The 19,892-nt window shown below is 45.6% G+C and overlaps 1 protein-coding gene across 1 annotated transcript in view; it reads right to left on the minus strand.

Annotated features, from left to right (window-relative positions):
• FASN (fatty acid synthase) overlaps positions 1-19,198 on the minus strand; it is a 45,286-nt gene extending 26,088 nt beyond the window's left edge. The window contains exons 1-14 of the mRNA XM_064150851.1: positions 18,852-19,198; positions 12,717-12,863; positions 11,765-11,917; positions 10,648-10,821; positions 9,612-9,812; positions 9,048-9,170; positions 8,250-8,365; positions 7,847-7,981; positions 4,620-5,079; positions 4,072-4,259; positions 2,712-2,901; positions 1,368-1,462; positions 847-981; positions 353-556 (exon numbers count right to left, since the gene is read on the minus strand). Of these exons, the coding sequence (XP_064006921.1) occupies positions 353-556; positions 847-981; positions 1,368-1,462; positions 2,712-2,901; positions 4,072-4,259; positions 4,620-5,079; positions 7,847-7,981; positions 8,250-8,365; positions 9,048-9,170; positions 9,612-9,812; positions 10,648-10,821; positions 11,765-11,917; positions 12,717-12,843 (2,301 nt within the window). The 5' untranslated portion in view covers positions 12,844-12,863; positions 18,852-19,198. The remainder of the gene's footprint in view (positions 1-352; positions 557-846; positions 982-1,367; positions 1,463-2,711; positions 2,902-4,071; positions 4,260-4,619; positions 5,080-7,846; positions 7,982-8,249; positions 8,366-9,047; positions 9,171-9,611; positions 9,813-10,647; positions 10,822-11,764; positions 11,918-12,716; positions 12,864-18,851) is intronic.
• Positions 19,199-19,892: the final 694 nt, after the last annotated feature.

The following is a 19,892-nucleotide window of genomic DNA, read 5'->3' on the forward strand; positions in this document are numbered from 1 at the left end:
AGAAAGACTGCAATGTGAAGGTCTGGATGGGGAATTGATAGTGTCAGGGAATGATTTTCCATTTTTCAAAAGACTATGAATATACATCATGCTCCAAAAACCCCAACCACCCTTAAAGTAAACTAAAAACCACAAACCAAAACATCACACAAAACCCTTTAAAAAAAAACAAAAGCATCAAGAAAGGTTTAAAGCTGGGGGAAACTCAAAACTACCAGAGGGAGGAAGTGTAGGGGGACTAAGGGGAAAAAAATATCCCAAGCCTCAATATTCCTCAGTCCTCAGACCCTCAGTTTCCTTCCTGCAGCAGCGTATCAAGATGGTACCACATTGCCACAAGCAAACACAATACCTGGAGAAGAGCATGTGGAGCAATCTCTACCACGATAGCATTCTCCGGAACATGCATCAGACCCTCCTGGAACAGCACTGGGCTCACAAGGTTGTTCACATAATAGTCTGCAGAAGAATGCTTTGCCAGATCACTCTGCCACTGAGATTCAGGGATAGAGGTACTGACCCATCGTGCTGAACGAGGTTTGGGGCGTGGAATGACCTACAGACAGACAAGGAGGAGGGACAGAAGAAGAGTTCCACGTCACAGATCACAGTAAGACAGGAAAAATCAAACAGCCACTTTTTGCAGGCCATTTTCCCCATCTTTCTTACTCAGGAGATCCTTCTGCCTGAGGTCATAGGACTTCAAACTTTAGGTCTCAGAGACATCTATGCACTCTTCAAGAGAATTCCTCTTAAAGAAGGGAGCCCCCTAAAACTCAAGATCACCTATGCTCAAATCCAGGTGCCTGAGTACAAGCCACATGAGCCAGAGTTTGTGAGCCTTACCTTTTTCAGGGCACTGAGGAGTGCTGGTGCAATGGATTCCATGTAATAGGAATGAAAGGCAACGCCAGCGCTGCGCACCTCCTTTGCAAACACTCCATCCTTCTTCAGCTTGGCCACAAATGCATTCACAGTGTCCTAGGAAAAGGAGGCAATGAAAAATAAAATCTCAGGACATAATTAATATCTGTGTCAGTCACTGTGCTCCCACACACAGCTTTCATCACTTGCCACTTAAGGGCAGCCAATTCTGGGATGAGTCTGAAAACTCATCACTCACTATGCCCACAACTGCTAAGACTATTCAGCACAGAGATCTCTTGTCAGTAGGTCACTGAGGCACTGACACCACCTCCTCCCATAGGACATTTGAGTGTTTAAGTTTATACAAAGCACCATTTCCTTCCCACCACTTTAATCCAGCCCCCTTTTGCAAGCAGCTGAGCTTTAACTCAGCTTCACTCTTCCCTTGCAGGCTCCAATCACATCTCCAGCTTGCACCCAAACTCGAGTTCCTTGCTCACCAGAGGCCCTGAAATCGTGACTGTATCTTCAGAATTGTGACAGGCTGGTACCACATTTGGAGGACAGCTCTGCTTACATTCCTCCCATGTCAGACCTGCAGAAGGAAGACCACAGGACAAGTGTTTCTAGCAATGAGTCTCCTAAGAGGAGGAAATCTTAATGCACAATCACTGTACTTCATTCAGCGTTTTGCTAAACTGGGAAGGATTCTGAAGAGAAAGATGGCTACCCTTTCCACAGAAGTGGTTCTGCAGAAGCTAAGAACATTTAACTCAAAGCTTTAACATGGCATTTATCACTCTGATACTGAGCACGAGAACAGAGAACCGAAGGTTGGTACCAGCCCATTAAGGGACAGGGTGGGGGGAAGCCACACGCTTTCAAAGAAGCAATAGAATTGGTTTGTCTGATCTTGCCATTAGCAATCTGAGCTAGAACAGAAAAAAGAATAAGCCAGCTTGACTCAGACTGAGTCACAACTCGAGTGGTTTAAACTAGCTTAACACAAGTAGCACCTGGTTATATGTTACATGGACACAAGTCACAGGATGAACTTGACCTCAGTATCAGATTACAAAAAACATATTATACCCAGCACTCTGAAACAGGTTCTGTGCTGTCAAGTATTCAGTATCAAGGAAAAGAGGGTAAATTAGGTAGGTAGTCCTTCATAGCATTAAAGAAAGAAGTCTAGGATTGTATCAAGTCCTGCATTAGATCTCCAGCAGCTTTTCTCTGAAGTGTTTGTTTTTGATCAACCACGGCATCCAGTAAGAAGAAACAGAAGAACAATGCTACCAATAATAACTGTCTTTTTAAACATGTAAGTCAGCATGAAGCCACAGGGGAAAAAAGTGCTGGGCCCATCCAAAGCTCAAAATTTCCCCCAAGAGAAGACAAAACTATATGGCTTACAAAAACACTGAGCAAAGCTGGGTTAGGAGAAAGCTGCTTCCTAAGTGCTACTAGACCCATTAAGTTCTAGTGGCATTAAGTTTCACTACCCAGTTGTCTACTACATAATGAATCAAATATCCCAGTGCCTTAGATTTTCACCTCTCTTGTCAAGGTGGTTATTTATCAGGCTTCTGTCACTTGTCAATAAATGTCTCTATTTCCACTTAGTTTTGAATGGATTACCAAAGTTTTGCTGTATTTTAGGTTGGAGATGACTACCATTATATCAGCTTTAGTAGTTAATAGCCTGTCCTACATCAGAAGGAAGAGGCAAGAGCAGCCAAACTTTTACAGAAGTTGTCTCCACCAACACATTTCTATCCCAGTGCCACAAAACAGATCAGATGAACTTTTCTGTATCACTCTTTTGACAAGGGTATACCTACCAACAGCAGCCATTCCTCCTGGGGGCAATTTCCCGTCTTTAACACATTTTCCTCGCCAATAAGCTGCAAGAATGGCTTCTTCGTGACTTAAGGATTCATCTGCATAGCCACAAGCTACTTCTCCCACTGAATGGCCCACAATCCCATCAGGTCGCAGACCTGCAGCCTTCAGCATATCAATCTGAGCAATCTGCAAGGAAAGTAGAGATGAGTGATTCCACACCAGAGTAGGGAGGTGTCAGCCCTCAAAAGTACACAGCAGTAGTGACTATACATTACAAAATGGCTTTTTGGTGCAGAGAATTCTTCTTGGTCTTACTGCTTCCCTCCACACCTGTCAAAACGGCAGCTCCAGCCTCATTTCAAAGCTATCCCTAGAATCCTTATGTGACTCCAGTACTGCTTGGGCCTCTTCACTACGTAGCTTTCCACTAAGAAGCTATTTTCAGCAGTAAGAGGTTGCCAAGAGCACGTCTGTACAAAGTAAGAGGCATGACCAGTTTTCCAGACCACTTTAAAAGCAGTCTCAAATTTATTAGAAACAATTCATCCCATACCGACTCTCAGAATTAGTATCATTTAGTTCATTTGCAGAACAAGCTTTGGAAGGCATTCAATGGAAGCTTTTTCCTTGGTTTCTCAAAAGAAGGGAGTTCAATATCCACACACAGAAGCACAGGAAAATCATGGAATGGCTCAGGTTGGAAGGGGCCTTAGAGATCATCTACTCCAATCTCCCAACCATGGCCAGGGACATCTCTCAACTACATTTGGCTGCTCGAGGCTTCATCCTATCTGGCCTTGAACATTCCCCAAGGAGGTCTCACCATCCTTTTACTGAAGAACTTCTTCCTAAAATCCAATCTAAACCTACTCTCCCTCAGCTTAAAACCATTCTCCCTTGTCCTATTCTAGACATGTCTATGAGAAGTCCCTCTCTGGCCTTCCTGACGGATCCCTTCAGGAAGACAGCTCTAAGGTCCCCCCAGTCTTCTCCAGGCTGAACACTCCCAGCTCCCTCAGCCTATTCTCATCACACAGGCTCTCCAGCCCTTGGATCATCTTTGTGGCCACCTCTGGACTTGCTCCAACAGCTCTGTGTCTTTCTTGCAACAGGGACACCAGAACTGGACACAGTATTTGAAATGGTGTCTCTGGAAGTGGCAGAGCCCAAAACAGTCAAAGGTACAACACACTCTCTCCTCTGAGAGGGACATTTCTAACAGCTGCCACTTGCCAGTTACACAAAACAAGCTTCCATCAACCGGTCTGAAATGTTACTGGCCAAACAGACACACCAGCAGAGCATGCTGATGTGCACTGAGTCAATGACCCTTTCCATCAGTCATTTAAGTCTTACCTGAATAGCAGCCAGTCCAATGAATGCATTGACAGTGTCATCGAAAGTGTTCTCTTCTGCATGCAGAAGCAGCTCGGAGACCTTTATGCCTGTGCTCTTCAAAGCCTCATCTGAGCGCAATATAGACTGACGGAACAAATCCAGCTTCATAAGGCTCACGCCCATATCTTTCCACTGTGTTCCCATGCCTGCAGGACAGGCAAGGAGAAAGTGAGCTTCAGTAATGCTCCATGAAAGGAGCAGACCTCACACACTTGTTTTGGCAGTGAAAGAATGTTATCTAGACACAAAACATTACACATTTCTAACATCCTCTGAATTAGGCACTGGGTTATTTTTATTAGCCTGGACTTTGCTATCATCAGAAGATGGCAAAGTTAGAAGGATTAGATAAAATGCAAGAAACATGAATCTCCTAGACATATCAGAGGGCTGCAAAATAATTCCTTGTGCTGGAGTGGAAAGCATTAGTATGCAGAGTCCAGTTAATTGCTGAAGCCTCAAATCTAGAGGAATGCAGAAGCCTGGACCTGCTGCTGCAGGCTTACCTGAGCAGATGTACCAGAGTGGTCTGCCAGATGCTTGAACTTGCTGAATCTCTTGTACGTCACTCTCACTGCCAACCAGTGTGTAGCCCCTGTAGGGCATGGAGGATACAGGAATTGAAGAGATCTCATTGAGCAGGCTTAGGTATGCACTGCATCCTACATGTTTCCTGCTCTCCTGAATCAGTGTTTCCACAGCTTCTGGGCTTCTGCCACAAACTTGAACCAGTCTCGGCATGGTGCGAGGCTCCACGGGCTTGCGTTTTTTCTCATTTGGCCTCAGAATGACATGAGCATTAGCACCTCCAAAGCCAAAAGAGTTGATACTGCTAAGGCCACCTTTCACTGGTATTGGTTTGCAGACTACCTCCAAAGAGCCGTCGTGTAAGGCAGGAATATCTGCATTCGGGGTATTGAAATGAATATTTGGAGCCCACACTCCATGTTCCAAGGAGAGAATGACCTGGAAGAAAAAACAGTCTTCTGTGCTTCACATATCCTTGTAACAAACAGGTTTCTGTTATTGTTTTCCTATAAATGAGATGTAGCACACACAACACAAGCAGCTGTTTCGATGAAGAGACACTTCAGCAAATAGCATTATTGATGTTACTGAGGTAGTACCTACTTCATCTAGGTACATTTCAGGTCCATGCAGCAAGTCAGCAGTGAAGGCGAGAGTGGCAGCTTTAAGTTTAGCTTACAGACCCTTCCTAATTGGAAATCCATGCAGTCTAGCTGGAGAAGCTGTATGGCTGCTACGAATATCACATCTTCTTTCTCCCCTTTCTGAACCTGTCCCTTCATTACATTCTGCTTCATCTTGCCCCAGTCACACACCACCACTCTCTTCCTTGTCACAATGAATGCTTCTGCTTTTGCTGTCAAAGAGCCAAGCTGAAGCACTGGTAAAGGAGTCTGCTTGCTGCTTTGCACCCATTTGTTGTCTTCCTGATCCAAAAAAGCAGGAACAGCAGACTGGTCAAAACTGGCAGAGCCAAGGGGAAGTACAGAAAGAGCGTGAGAGTTAGAACAGCTGTGCCAAAAAAGCAAGAGCTCCTTCTCTCAGCAGCATCTTTATAAACAGCCCATAACACCAAGCCCATAATCCTCTGTGGCACAAGTCCAGCAAATCACAGAGTACAAGGTCAGTTGCAAACACTCTGTGCTCTGCATGTTTGGCCATTCCTTCATTACCACAAAATGGTCAGAGAAACAGGTATTGGTTCAGGAACTGTTCTTCTGAGTTGACTCTCAGACATGGCAGCCTACCTGGGAGAACAACCAGCATAAATGCACAACTTCAATTCCAGTCAGCATGGCTAAAGCTGCAGTTTAAGTATTTTCATGCATGCTGCTTCACACCTACAATACTGTACACCATGGACTTGCTCTTACTTTACACAGCACACATTTGTACTTTCAAGTCTGTCAGGGTTTATACACAAGTTTGAGAGTAGAGTAGAGAGATCACACACCAGAGCCACTAAAAAGCATTGTCTTTGCTGTGCAGCATGTAGCTAGACAGGCTGAGTAGCTCAAAGGTACATCAGAATTTAACTGAAGTGGCCTTGGCAAGCCATAGGCCCTTTCCTACTTATCCACATAATAGACCCTTTTCAAATCTGAAATCTTATACCTTCAAGATTTTCCTCACTGCCATCTCATGTAAGAACATTTTATGGAATTCCAAAAGAAAACATTTATGGAAACTGCAGACTTTCTGAAATAGCTGAAGTCTAAGAGAGGCTTGTTGCAGCTTTTGGCTTGGTCTCAAGGACACCTGATCTGCCATTCTGAGAAATTGTCAAATTTTGAAATACCAAATGCTGCCCAACTTTCAAAGAATCAAGAACAGAGACAGAGCTTCAGGTGCTTCCTAAATGTCAGATGGGGAAACAAGACTTAGCATAAAAAAAGCAAAAAGATATTCTAGCAGGCATAACAGATGCCATGGGCTCTTGTCTGCAGCTCTAAGTTCCAGTACAAAGAAAAGCAAGAAAACTGATGCTAAAAACGTGAGGAAAACAGGATCACAGAATTAACCAGGTTGGAAAAGACCTCTGAGATTGAGTCCAAACTATCACCTTCTAGTTAACTAAACCATGGCACTAAGTGCCTCATCCAGTCTCCTTTAAACACCTAACAGTGTAAGTGAAGTATTCAAAAAGAAAATGTTGCCTTTGCAGTTCTGCAAAACTGCAGAAACACAGACAGGGGAAAAAAGTACTTCAAAGTTGTGATCCTGTCCTGACAGATCATAGCAGAACTGCACTAAGCAAATCGTTCAGAATAAGCATTGTACTACAGCTCAGTTACTATTCCTCCTATGAAGAAAAAGTGTCAGTCTGAGGGACAGAGGTGCTAAAAGTGAACTTCCCTCTGCAGAGTGACACTGTCTTCATGATTCATTTGCAGATGAGTAAGTTGTATGTGTTCAGGTCAGAATAGCCACTTTGAAGACCCTGTAGTTGTAGCAGTGACAGCACAAGCATACGTGACTTCTGCCTCTGTGGCTCTGAGGCTGTCAGTAATAGGCTTACAACCAAGTGCGAACATTAGCTAGCTCTCTGCTAAGCAGTTTAGCAGCCAGAGCCAACAGATGACTGCTTACAGCAGTAGTTAGCAGGCTGGTTGCTAGGACAACCAGTTTATTCAAGCTGGTAGCTTCATCCCAAAGAACTCACCTGGCTTCTTGCCAACACAAGAGTCTAGAGGAAGAGATGATACATCTCTGACAAACAGCCAGAAGGACCAGCTACCGTTTTGGCACTGAAAGCCCACGCTGCCTTTTATCTTTGCTCATTGCCAACTACTCCAAACATCTGAAGCCCGCTCCTTGTATGCCCCTCAAACTCAAACGACTCACAGCAGTGTTCTCTTGGAAGGTTCAGTGTAAGGATAATAGTAAAGTCATCCCAAAGCCTTTATTCTGAGAGGAGTTATGCTCCTGTAGAATCCAGCAGGAAGGGGGAACTAAAGTGTATGTGCACATGTGCACAGAGCACTCCTGTCCAGCTTGCAGAACAGTCATTTGAGATTCTAAAAGTATTTGCAGGTGAAGCAACAAGTAGACAATCAATGAAAAACATCTCAATTCTTATTACCAGAGAACATATTATCCTGGATCAGTGCAAATTTTCCTTAAAAGAAGCAAACAACCCCCCCCCCACACACTTTTGTATTGCCTTTCCCCCATCCCCAATTTGCTGTCTCAAGCTGCCTGTTACCTTGGCTAATGCAGAAAGCCCAGAGGCAGGCTCTGGATGACCCATGTTTGACTTGACTGATCCAATCAACAGAGGCTCTTTCCTATTTTGACAGAAGAAATTGGCAATGCCATTTAGTTCCTGTGGATCTCCAACCTAGCAGGAAGAGAATTAAAACAGCTATTAGCCAACGTTTCCAAAACACATCATAAGAGACCTGAGAATGATGCATGGGCAAAATTCAAAAGTAGTGTAGCAGTACATACTCTAGGAACTGGGAGAAAGGAGAAATACAGGAATATAGTACATTTAAAAAGGGGAGAGACAGAGAAGACATTAATTTAATGGAAAAGCATGGTAAGTGATGTAAGGAAATAACATAAAGGAGAAGATAAGAGGCCAGTCCCAAAGGGGCTTTGCTGACCTTGGTGCCTGTGCCATGAGCTTCCACATACTCCACTTCTTCAGGTTTGACACCACACTCTTTGTACATAGAGACAACCAACTGCTGCTGCATGTCTCCAGATGGGAATGTTACACCTAGGACAAAAATTGCAGTCAATTCCTCTCTCCTATCAGATGCTTCCTGTTCTGTTTTAGCACCTTTTTGGGCTACTAAGTCCAAAAGAGACAAGAGAGATCTTTTCAGGATTTACACCAAAGTCCTGAATACCAAACACAGTAAAGTCTCTCAGGCTCTCTGGAAGGAGAGCAGAGAAAGCAGAAATGGACTTAAATCAATAATCATAGAATGGTTTAAGTTGGAAGGGACCTCAAGGATCCTAGTTCCAACTGGACTAGTGTGGAAAGTTATTGGTTAACTGAATAGTAGGACGTGTCTAGATCAAGCAGACTATGTGAAACTTGTGTGTCCACAACTGGAGAGCAAGACAAGTAGGATAGCAGTAGGAAAAGAGCCTTACAGTCATGAAACTAGCTACACTGCTACCATCAGTGCAGAAGTTACTGCAGAGGTGTGCTGAAGAAGGCTGAACTAGTGACAGGATGCTCCTGCTACTTTCTACTGCAGAAACCACCACTTATTTCTAATTTCTTTACAAAAGAGGGTCCTGAACTTTGCATTAACAAACACACAGAAAAGGAAAAAAAAACTCAAACAAGTAAAAAAGGCCTTTCACATCTAAAGAGGAGCTCTACAACATCCCATTTTTGATGGCAGAGATGTGGCAGGTATCTCACTTTTCAGAGGCTCAGGGCTTACCTTGCTCCTTAAAGCCATCAGTATTAGTTCCAGCATTGACTATTGTAGCATAGATTCGCTTAGCCATGGATTTCTTGGTCAAAAAAACGACCACAACAGCTTCAGAGCGACAATATCCATTCCCTGAGAGCAGAGAGAAAAGAATGAGTCACTAATGCTGTTCTGCTTCAGAAAATGTTGCAAACCACCAAGCAAGTAAGCTTCTTCCTGAGCTACCACTCGCAACAGACTGATTTAAGAGTCTGACATACTCATTTCTTTAGAAAAAAACAACAATTAATGTCCTAGAAAGGCTCACTGCTCATGACAAATGAGGACAGAAAGTTTCCATCAAGAAGCAGGTATTTCCCCTCCCCAGTGGCTGAGGACTGAGCTATACAGTTTCTTCCACACAGTTAAGTTTGCCAGGTTCAGTGGAAGATGCAACACAGATCAGGTGCAGGCTACGACCCAAACAGAGCAGGCAAGAACAATTTCCAAGACCAGCTCTTTGCTCTGTTAGAGGAGCATCTGTCCACAGATAGCTCCTCTCACAGAACACAACCTTTTGTACTGATGTCTTACCTGAAGCATCAAAAGCCTTGCAGGCACCATCAGGACTAAGCATACCCAGCTTCATGAACTGCACAGAGGTGTTGGGTTTCAGCAAAACATTGACCCCTCCTACGAGGGCTGCACTGCACTGTCCATTACGAATTGCCTTATAAGCATTTTCCAGAGCGACCAGACTAGAGGAGCAGGCTGTGTCAATAGCTATGCTTGGCCCTTAGGAAACAGAAAGGGAAAATAAAAAGGAGATGTGTTTTTTTTTTTACCTCTGTTTATTTCTTAAGAGTTGCTTTCCAAAATCTACATGATGGAACCACAAGGAAAAGGTATTTTTAAAAGTAAGAGTTAAATGAGAGCTGCTTCAGAAGGTAACAGCTAATCCCAATACAATGGGAGACAAGAATCACAGTCTCTGCCTTCTTACCAGGTAGTAAGGGATGAGAAAGGTGGAAAAAAAATTGTAAGCAGTTTGGCTTGGCTTTAAGGGTATTTTTTAAAATCCCACCTGCCTCCATCAAAAAGAAATATTGCAGCTTCACAGGTAACTCTCATCTATTTCCACACCTTCACCAAGAAGAATCTCTTCCCCTTTCTGGTGCTACCTTGGCCATTACTGCTGTTCTGTGCTGCTCTTCAGAGCAATTCCCCACTCCTCTAGTCCTCAACACCAGACATAGTTAAAGTTGTGCCTACACCACAATTTCAGTGGCTCTGCTTCTTGCACTTGACTCAAAAAGAGTCAGCTCCCCAGTGAGCTTGTCTCTGGGCTAGCTGACTTCTGCATAGCTTGACACCAAATATCAAACACCAGGAAAGACCTAAGCCTCCTGGCATCATTACCTCTCACATGAATGTTAGCTCAGCCCATCAGTAGCAACTGAGTTACAAAGCATTACAAAGAGTTTCACCATGCAGTTGCAATACATTTTCTCCTTCCCATATACTACTTTATGATCGTTGCCAGTTACTTTCTCAATCCAAACAAGGTCTACATCATTATATCCACCCCACTCCTCTACAGAAAAACTGTGGTACAATCATGCCCACTCACCTTTAAAGTCATAAAAGTAGGAAATCCTGTTGGGAACCATAGCTCGTTGGCAGCCAGTCATACTGTATCCCAAAAGCTCTTCTGGATCTTGGCTAAGGGCTTCACCAGTTTCTGACCCACTGATACCAACCCATACACCTGTGTCTGTGCCACGGAGGGTGGATGGGTCAAAGCCTATGAAGATATTGGAAGGTAGATTACAGCAGACAAACTTTGAAGAGGCAAACTGGGGAGGTATCAGGAAGTATGTTGGTACCAGGTCATGAAATACTACTTGGTGTCCCCTTCTGGCAGGCCTTACCTATTACCTGTTTCAACTGCAGATCTATCCAGTCTTACTACAGAGCCCACCAGAACTCTGGTAGTGGCTTTTGGCCAGAATATATGTGCCCAGAAACAGCTTTTCAGCTTAGCTGGGCACTGCTACAGTCAAGACCTCCAGACTGAAGCTCAGCAGCAGAGGAACAAGTGTTTATTTTAATAAGCCAGTGCCAGTGAGGTGGTTTCAACTCTTTCCCATGCGCTTATGTTCAGGCATGAGATGGACTGAAAATTAAACGTTTTGGCTCTGTCGTAGGTAAATCAAAATCTCCAGACACTGGCAGTAATGGAGGAAAGAGGCTGCTATTTCTGAAAGCACACTTCCTCCTGGGCAAGCCTTCTATAGTAGCAGATCAAATGCCACAAATTTTCCATGAACCTGGCCAACAGGTCATCTGCCACTCTTTCAGACCTCTGATAGGAATGCTAACCAAGTCATCTTCCTTCTGCGCTACAAATATGCCCTTAACAAAGGGATCTATTATGCAATATTAGGGTAGAGCAGAAGACAGAAAAGCTCTAGAACTGTTTTTTGTTAATTGTTGTTAAGTTTCTATCATGCTAGTTTCACCATATGATGCAGGTAGAGATTTGCTGGCAGTCAACACAGATTTCCTAGTTTGAGCTCCAGAAAAAACAGTTCTGCTCTAACTTCTGTAACAGTTTTTTGGTCTCCTCTCTAATGTGACTTCTTTCTCTTGTTAGACACCTCACCACATAAGTGCATGTCTGCATCAGCTGCAGAGATATAGGGAATGCAGCTCAATTCTCCCTCTTCAAACATTCAGCTGTTTACCTCCATCCAAAATAGCTTCAAAAGAAACTTCCAAGAGTATGCGAAGTTGAGGATCCATTGTATGAGCTTGTTTGGGATGAACTCCAAAAAAGGATGCATCAAATTTGCTTAGGTCCTTGAGCTTTCCATTTCTTCTGGGTAGTCCATAAATTCCTGAAAAGATAAATCCAACACTGAGTCACACAGAGTATGGCAGTTTTGAAGCAGCTCCCAGCTGAGACAAAGAACAGAATGCCTACAGCCAGCTCTTGATTATATGTGAGCCTCACTTCCCTGTTGCAGTACCCAGAGTGCTGCATGAATATTCACCTACCCATCTCTCTGAACCTCATTTAGAAATGAGAACACTGCATTAACAACAGCAATTGTAATTCCTGAGACCCTCCTAGATGTGAGGGCAAAAGACATTTACCTAATCCAAGCAGTTTTGCTCTGGGAAGCTGTACCAAGCAAATAAACAAAGGTTCCAGTCAGTCACCAGTCAGAACACAAGCAAAAGCTACTTTTTAGTTCTGCAAATCACTAGCTTGAGCTGGACAGACTTACACCAAAGACTTCAGAAAGATAATCAGACCTGAAAAGAACACTGTAAAAAGCCAAACATGACAGGACAGTCCCTGTGCTACTTCTGAACCCAGAAAAATGTCAGAGCCATGTTCCCGCAATAGTTATCAACAGCAGGTACAGGACTCATGGTGTCTAGCTGCTCTGTCAGCAGCTTTTATTTGGAAGCAAGTTACACACTATTTACAAGCTACTGCTGCACAGGACATAACCTGAGAAAACCTATTGCATGAGACCTTCATAAAAGTGTTCTGCTCCTGTTTCTTGGTGATACAACAGAACTGAACTCAGCAGCTCTGGCAGGGTTTCACTTCTTACAAACGTTTTCCTTTTACAGGTAACTCCTCTAGAACACTCAGAACTTCAAAAGGAGACAACAAGCACTCACCTGGTTTCCACCTCCGATCATCCTCTGTGACCATATCAACTCCATTCATCAGGTTCTCCCAAAACTCTTGCAAGTTCTCAGACTCTGGCAGCTTTCCTGCTATGCCTGCAATCACCACGTCCTCCATTTTTTAACTTCTCCCTGTTGCTGAGACCCACAAAGCAGTAAGATCAGTAAGATTTCATAGAGAAGGAGTATTTGTGTCTCTTGCCCTCCTGGCATGTTGTGACAAACAAGTGTATTTGCAGGAGAAACACCCACACAGGAACAGCCCACAGAGTCTCAGCTAAAAGACAACCCAACTAATCAAGTGGCCCATGAGATTCATGGGCTCGATGAGGAGGAGAGAACCAATCCTGAAGCAGTGTTGGGCACCAAGAACCACCAACTTCTGCATGACAATCAGAAGAAAGAAGAGGTCTAGCCCTACTAAATGCAGAGCCTCTGTGAAGTCAGCAGAGAAGAAAGATTAACATGCTGCAGCAGAGGTGGGTGGAGAAATTATGAAACACATATAGTAAAATACATAATTACAAGGCAAACCTAACAGGTAGCAAAACAAGTTCTACGATCATTCCAACGACCAATGCTAACTTAAGAATCAATAATCAGAAAGTATGAAAGGGAAAATAACTTAAACCAACAAAACTTCACGAAGCAAACACAAACCCAACAACAACAACAACTCACCAAAGAAAACAAACAAACAAGCAAAAACCCCAACAACAACCAAACAACCCCAAAAGCAAGCAAAACCAACCCAACCCAAAACTAACCAATCCAAAAGACACAGGAGAAAACCCACACAGAAGCACAAAGGTTACAGTACAACTTGCATCATTTTAAATACCCGAAACAAGAAGGAAGTTTTACATATGAAGTATTTCCTAACTGGACTCTGTGCCACCACACGTTTAAGAGGACTGGGAATGGGGAACTGAGCACATGTGGTATGCAGTAGTGCTCTGAGGTTGGCAGAGGAGATCTTGATTCCAGATAAGATGGAAAATCTCAGCCTTGTCCCAAGAAATGTGCATTCTAAGACCTTAATCTCAAACAACACAAGTAGAGCAGGATGCTGTACCACACAGCATGGCAGGACATCCATACAGATCACAACAAATTCTGGCTCACATGTTACAGTCAGCACACTCATTTATTGTCTATTACACTGAAAATATATTAACAACTAAGCAGAGAGAATGCATGCAAGATAATCTGGCATTTCAGTTAAGTTCAAATTAGTTTGTAGTTACTAAGTAGGAAAGTTAAAGAAGGGAGGAAAGAAATGTATGGATTAGTTTATATATATAAATAAATGAAAGTGTGGTTACATAAACAAAAGAGGTAGCAAACATTCACAGAACTTCCTTAAGTAATCCTTCTGCTAAGTAGAAGCAGAATACTGTAGCTATTAGGAATATTAATGTGTGGGATGTTAACAAGTAAAAACCACAAAGAAAATCAAGCATTCAAATAGCCAACACCATGATTTAATAACTTCGAAGTAAAGACTGCTATGGAAGACCTCAAGTTTGACTTCCACAGTGCTACACAGGCACTCTGCTTAAGCAATGGTGGTGCCTGATCATCTCCTCCACAAAACAGCACTAATGGATACTCTTGGATGAGGATTTCATAGCTGTTCTTCCAAAGCAAGACACTTCACTTAGGCATAACTTTGCAGCCTCTTTCAGGAGTGCTTTGGAGCAGGCAACAGGACTCTTCCATCCACACACTGCTCAGTTGTAACACCTTCCTACAGCTGAAAGAGGGGAAGCAAAGCCTCTGTTTAACTGAGGTGTAGTCCAGCCAGAACGCACCATCAGAAAGGTTATCTGATTTCTTTTACCCTTCTTTCCTTCAGCAGTTATCTTGATTCAGATCTGTGGAGTAACTGTGGAATTATGCAACATGCAACACTGAAGTAGAAGAGGTGATTACCTCATCTATCTAGTCCATCCCTTCTGGGAGCAGAAACAGAAGTGCTCCCGAAAGGACATCTTGGATTTCTCAGTCTTATGCTAAGCACCCAGACACAAGAAGTTCCATTCCACTCTGGCTGCACCTTGAAAAGGGAAACACTAAGAAGCAAATGTACAAGGCCCTTACTGAGAAACTGTTCTCCAAAACAGAGACTCAGCCCACTCTGGTCTGAAGAGAAGGCTTCAAGTTCTTCCACTCACATAAATCCAGTCAGTTTTATTGCCATCACTCTACCTCGACAGCAGAACCAGGAGCCACAACTTTGCTATGCTTGCAGCAGTTCTGTGCTAGGGGCAGAGAAGGGATAGATCTCAGGCACAAAGTTTACAACCTGATCATAAGACAAGTGACATACTGTGGTATGTTTCAATGATAATGTGATTACATTTCAGTTTTATGCCTTAGCTCTTTGGGCAATGATCCCTAGGGAGAGAAATAAAGTTTGTATTTCAAGGGACTGAAATTCCTCTTCTGGGATTGTTCCTTCCTATCTCTTTGCCTGAAGTATCAGAAAAACACCATTCAGGTACAGTCAATCTTGACAAAATGCTCCTCTGAGACAGTGAAATAACAAAATTTATCAGCAGAGTAATTTTTGCCAAGATCTTATGAATGTAGTTGAGCAAGACTGGGTCAAAGGTAGAGAAAAAGATGCTGCAGTAATCAAAATGTATGAAGAACAAGAGCCAAAAAGTTAATTTTAGCTGGGTAAATGGGCAAGAGGAGCCAGAAGTTCAGAATTTTAATACACAAAGTCAGGAAAGATTTTGACTTGACACAAAGAGGCCCAAGTGTCTATATTTAAGATAACACACAAATTATGGATTTAGCAGCAGAAAGAGCCATTATTTGCTGTGGAAAAGAGTGGGAAGACAAAAAAATCATTAAGTCATCTTCGATTAAACAGTGATTAAAGTAGATGTCCTGGCTACCAACAACGGCTTTGGTCTTCCTTGCCAGGTAACAAGCAGACAGACCAATTTAAATTTGACTGACTATTCCCAAATGAAGTATTACTTTACTATACTAGAGACTAATTTTTTTTCTGTAGAGCTTTCCTGGACTATACACTGACAGATTTTCAAGTAGAAGGCATCACACAGATGAAGAAAGAAAATTATTTCTACAGCTCTTTTAAAGGAAATTGGACTTGAGCAAATAGAGAGATTCTTCCTGCTACATCTTATATCTGATGAACCAGGTAATGGAAAAGCCACAGGTCAAAAAGGAGACAAAGAAGAGGGATAAATAGGATTCTCTGATTTCTTAAGGTTGTATTTTACTGGATCAAATGACACTTCCAACATCCTTTTTCCTCTGCTTACCCACAGTTTCTCTTGAATTCAATTCTGTGAATTCTTCCCAGGCAGCCTGCACTAACTGAGGGGAGAAGAGGGAGAAGCAAGCACCTCCACATCAGTCCCAACCTACCTGTCCTACAGACACTTTGGTTAGGCATAAATTATCATCTCACTGGATTTACACAGATTTTTTTGGCAATGATATTGCACTGCTGACTCAGTCTGTGACTGGTAATAACTAACAATCCCTTCCGGTATTATTGACCAGTAAAAGCTTTCATCACTTTATACTTGGTGCTCTGGTTATCTACCTCCCACATTAGCCAGTTGACAAGACTGGTTTGTTTGTTATGCCAGCTCCTTTCTCCCATCATGTTATACCTCCTTAACTTTGTTCTGTATGTATTGGACAACTACTGGTATCATGTTTGCTTAATGAGATTATCAGAGTTAACACTGAAGTTGGAATACTGATTTCCACTTCGTTTAAAACATTTTTCACTACTTCACTAATTCAGCACCAAAAAATGAATCAAGAAGAAAATCATTAATCATCATATTCCACCATCCCAGGCAGCTGCTAAACTTTGCTTTTTACAATAATATTATCTACTCTTCACCTATAAAAAACATCTCTGTGCCCATTAAGTTTGTAAGTTTTTAGAGGGGGAAAAGGAAAGACAAGGAAAATTTTAAAAGTGAAGGTAAATTTGATTTCTTCTCCCACTCATACCTGATTTGCCAAGCACCTAAGAGAACACTTCTCTTGTTCTGTTCTATATCCACCTAAGCTTCATTGAGGAAAGTGTGAGGAAGAAGAAACAGCAAATAAAACCTAAATCTTGTTCTGTCTGATGCATGGTTCTCTTTCCTAGACAGAAGCATAATACTTATTTCACTGTTGTTTTGATGGCTGTCATCAGAGTGGGACAGAATACTCAAAGTCACCTCTGCTATTGTTTCCAGCTAGTCCAAACTCTATCTTCTTTTGGAGTCCCAGTTATTGTAACTTGCTACATTCAAAATTTCTCCACAGCTTCCTTCACCAGAGACACTGACAAAAGCACTGCTACCTTAGTTTATCAGTACGACTACAGGTCTTCCAATCTCTATCACCTCTAAAATTCATAATTAAAACTATCATTATATAGTAACTTCTCTTGTAACGAGCTATAATGCCTGCCTCCAAAAACCCTTCGCCCAAATCGAGGCAAACACAGAATGCTTTTCATTTCCTGAAAGCATTTGGCTACAGTCAATCTGTGTGCTATAGCCTCAATTTAACAAAGACCTTTTAACTGTCTCTGTTTCAAGGCTGGATTTGTCCCAATGACCAAAAGAGATGAAAAGTGGCAGTGTGTTTTCATATTTAAAATGCACTACTTATCAGGAAACACACTCTGTGTCAGATCTGTTGAGAGAAGTAGGTGAGACTCAACACGGGTCCACTGATCGCTGAACGATCAGAGCTGATTTGTACAGAGATTTAAATCCCCAGTATCACTACATCACGTTTCTAAACTATCTGTTCAAAACAGCCCTCCACGTTGGGACCTCATCCTCTGAGCTCATCCACTCAATGCAGCCTTTCACAATGTACTATTCTTTCCAGCTTGCTTCAAGAAGCAGAGAGGCTGCAGAAAAAGGTGAACCCTTCGCTCGTGAGGCTTGAGGCTCTTCCATCCTTCTGTCTTTCAAGGCAAGACATGTTCCAAAGGCTTCAACATTGCTCTGTGAAGGTGTATGCAAGTTAACAGACACAGCAACTTCAACAGTGCTATTTCCATTTAACCATCCAAATAAAGCCTTTAGCAAGAAAAACGTGCATCCAGCATCTCAAAGGGCCCTATACCAGGGAAGGGATGTAGAGTGAAAACCAAATCCGAGCAAAACTAGCAAAAGAAAGATGAGCATCATGTTCCTGACAAAATCACACCATCAAATCCAGACTCGTGTACGACCAACTTCATGTGGGCTGCTGGAGCATACTGAAGTGAAGAGACGTTAAGGAATACATTCGGTACCTCTCCCGCGATGGCTGCCTCACACCTATCGAGAAGCCACCTTTCGCCACAGCGAACGCTCGATCTCCTCCCGCACAAGCCTCCCCAGCTTGCCGTGCCGGTGCTTTTACACTAACGGGCGGGAGCGCAGCGCCGCCGCCCCGCCGCCAGCACACAGCAGCCCCTTCAGCCCCAGGAGACAGCTCGGTGCTCCACGCCGCTCGCTTTGCATCCGAGCTGCGGCAGCTCGGTCCCGATGAGGCAGCCCGGCCCCGCGGCGAGCGCTGATCGCTCCCCACCGGGCGCGGCCCTCGCCACCCACCGGCGCCGCCGCTAGGGATCGGCACGTTGAAGCTCGAGAGGAATGGAAGCAAGGCTCCTGGCCGTGTCACCGGGTGCGCCCCTGCATCCCCCGAGTCCGCCTGGCCCCGCGGCGAGGGGTCGCGGCAGCGGCATGGTCCCCGCCCGCCGCCAAGATGGCCGAGCGCCAGCACCACAATGCAGCCGCTCAGCTCCCTCCGCGCGGCGGGCGGAGCGGGAGGCTTGCGGCTCGGTGACTACCGAGCTGGCGGGGACTCTCCTTGCCACGGCCGCGCTGGGCCACGGGATACCGGCCCGCGGCAACAGGGCGCGGCGACCACGACGTCGGCGCGCAAGAACGTTCCGGCCGTGCGGGCCGGGCCCGCGGACCCCGACCTATGCTGCAGACCCCCCACCAACCCAGCAAGAAGCGAGCGCAGCCCCGCAGGACGTAGGGGGCAAGATGGAGCCTCCTCGACGCGCCATCCAGGCGCAGCGGCCCTCGGGAGCGGAGGATGCCGCCACATTCTTTGTCCCGCCGGTACCTGCACAGGGACGAAAAGCTTCGTGCCGGGAAGACTGGCGTTAGCTCAGCACTGGACCGGACTGCTGCGGGGTGGGCTCTGCGGGTGGACGCGGGCGCTGCTGCGGCGGCCGGTACCAAACTGCGCACGGCCGATGCTCCGCGCTCTCCTCACTGTCTCCCTCTAGCTCCCAGCGCTATTTAAGCAGTCGCCACCTCCAGAGGCCACGCCACATGGGCTGACAGTTTACTCCTCGCTGCAGTCCAATGAGAGCTGGGGCAGGGCCGCCCCGAGCCGGCCCCGGGGTGATGCCAACCCCTGCCCGCCAGAGCCGCTCCGCGGGAGAAGGGGGCCGTGGCCAGGCCGGGGCGGGCCCAGCCGGGCCCCCCGTACCCGCGGCACCGGGCCAAGATCTCTTGGCCCGCCCCCTGCTGGAGGCCGTGGCAGACCGGGCCCTGTGGGGCGGGGGCGGGGAGGGGCTGGCTGCGGGCCGGCCTAGCCAAGGGGATGAGGCAAGGCTCACCCTCCGCGGGTGCGGATGAACTCGAATGCCTGTCCCACTTCCCGCGGGAGCGCTCTGAGGGACAGACACACAGACGCACACTAGTGCCGCGTCGCCCCTCCGCCTGGCGGGAGGCGCGTGGGTCCCGCGTGGGCGCCGCGGGCGCGGGGCCAGGCTGGGCCGGACTGCGGAGCTCCCGCGGCGCACAAAGACAAGGGGACGGGCTGGAGGCGCAATCCCCGGGCCGGCACCCAATCCGGGGGCGGCAGAGTGTGGGCGGGGGCGCGGCGCCGCCAATCGCGGGGCCCGTGGGGTGTTGCTAGGCGATAAGGCGATGTGGTGACGGCTGAGGGGACGGCCGGGCCGCCGGCGGAGCGAGCAGCATCGGCGGCGGCGGTCGTTCACCCCGGCGGAGCGCGGTCCCGGGGTTACCACAGGGCAGCGGGCACGCCGGCCGGGGATGCGCTGCCCCGTGCCCGGGCCCGTCGTGCCGTCGTGACTGGCGGCAGCGGGAACCGGTGCGGAGGTGGGGGCGGGCCATCGCGCACCCTGCCGTGCTG

Source organism: Pogoniulus pusillus, chromosome 11, assembly GCF_015220805.1.
Source record: "Pogoniulus pusillus isolate bPogPus1 chromosome 11, bPogPus1.pri, whole genome shotgun sequence".
Lineage (NCBI taxonomy): Eukaryota > Metazoa > Chordata > Aves > Piciformes > Lybiidae > Pogoniulus > Pogoniulus pusillus.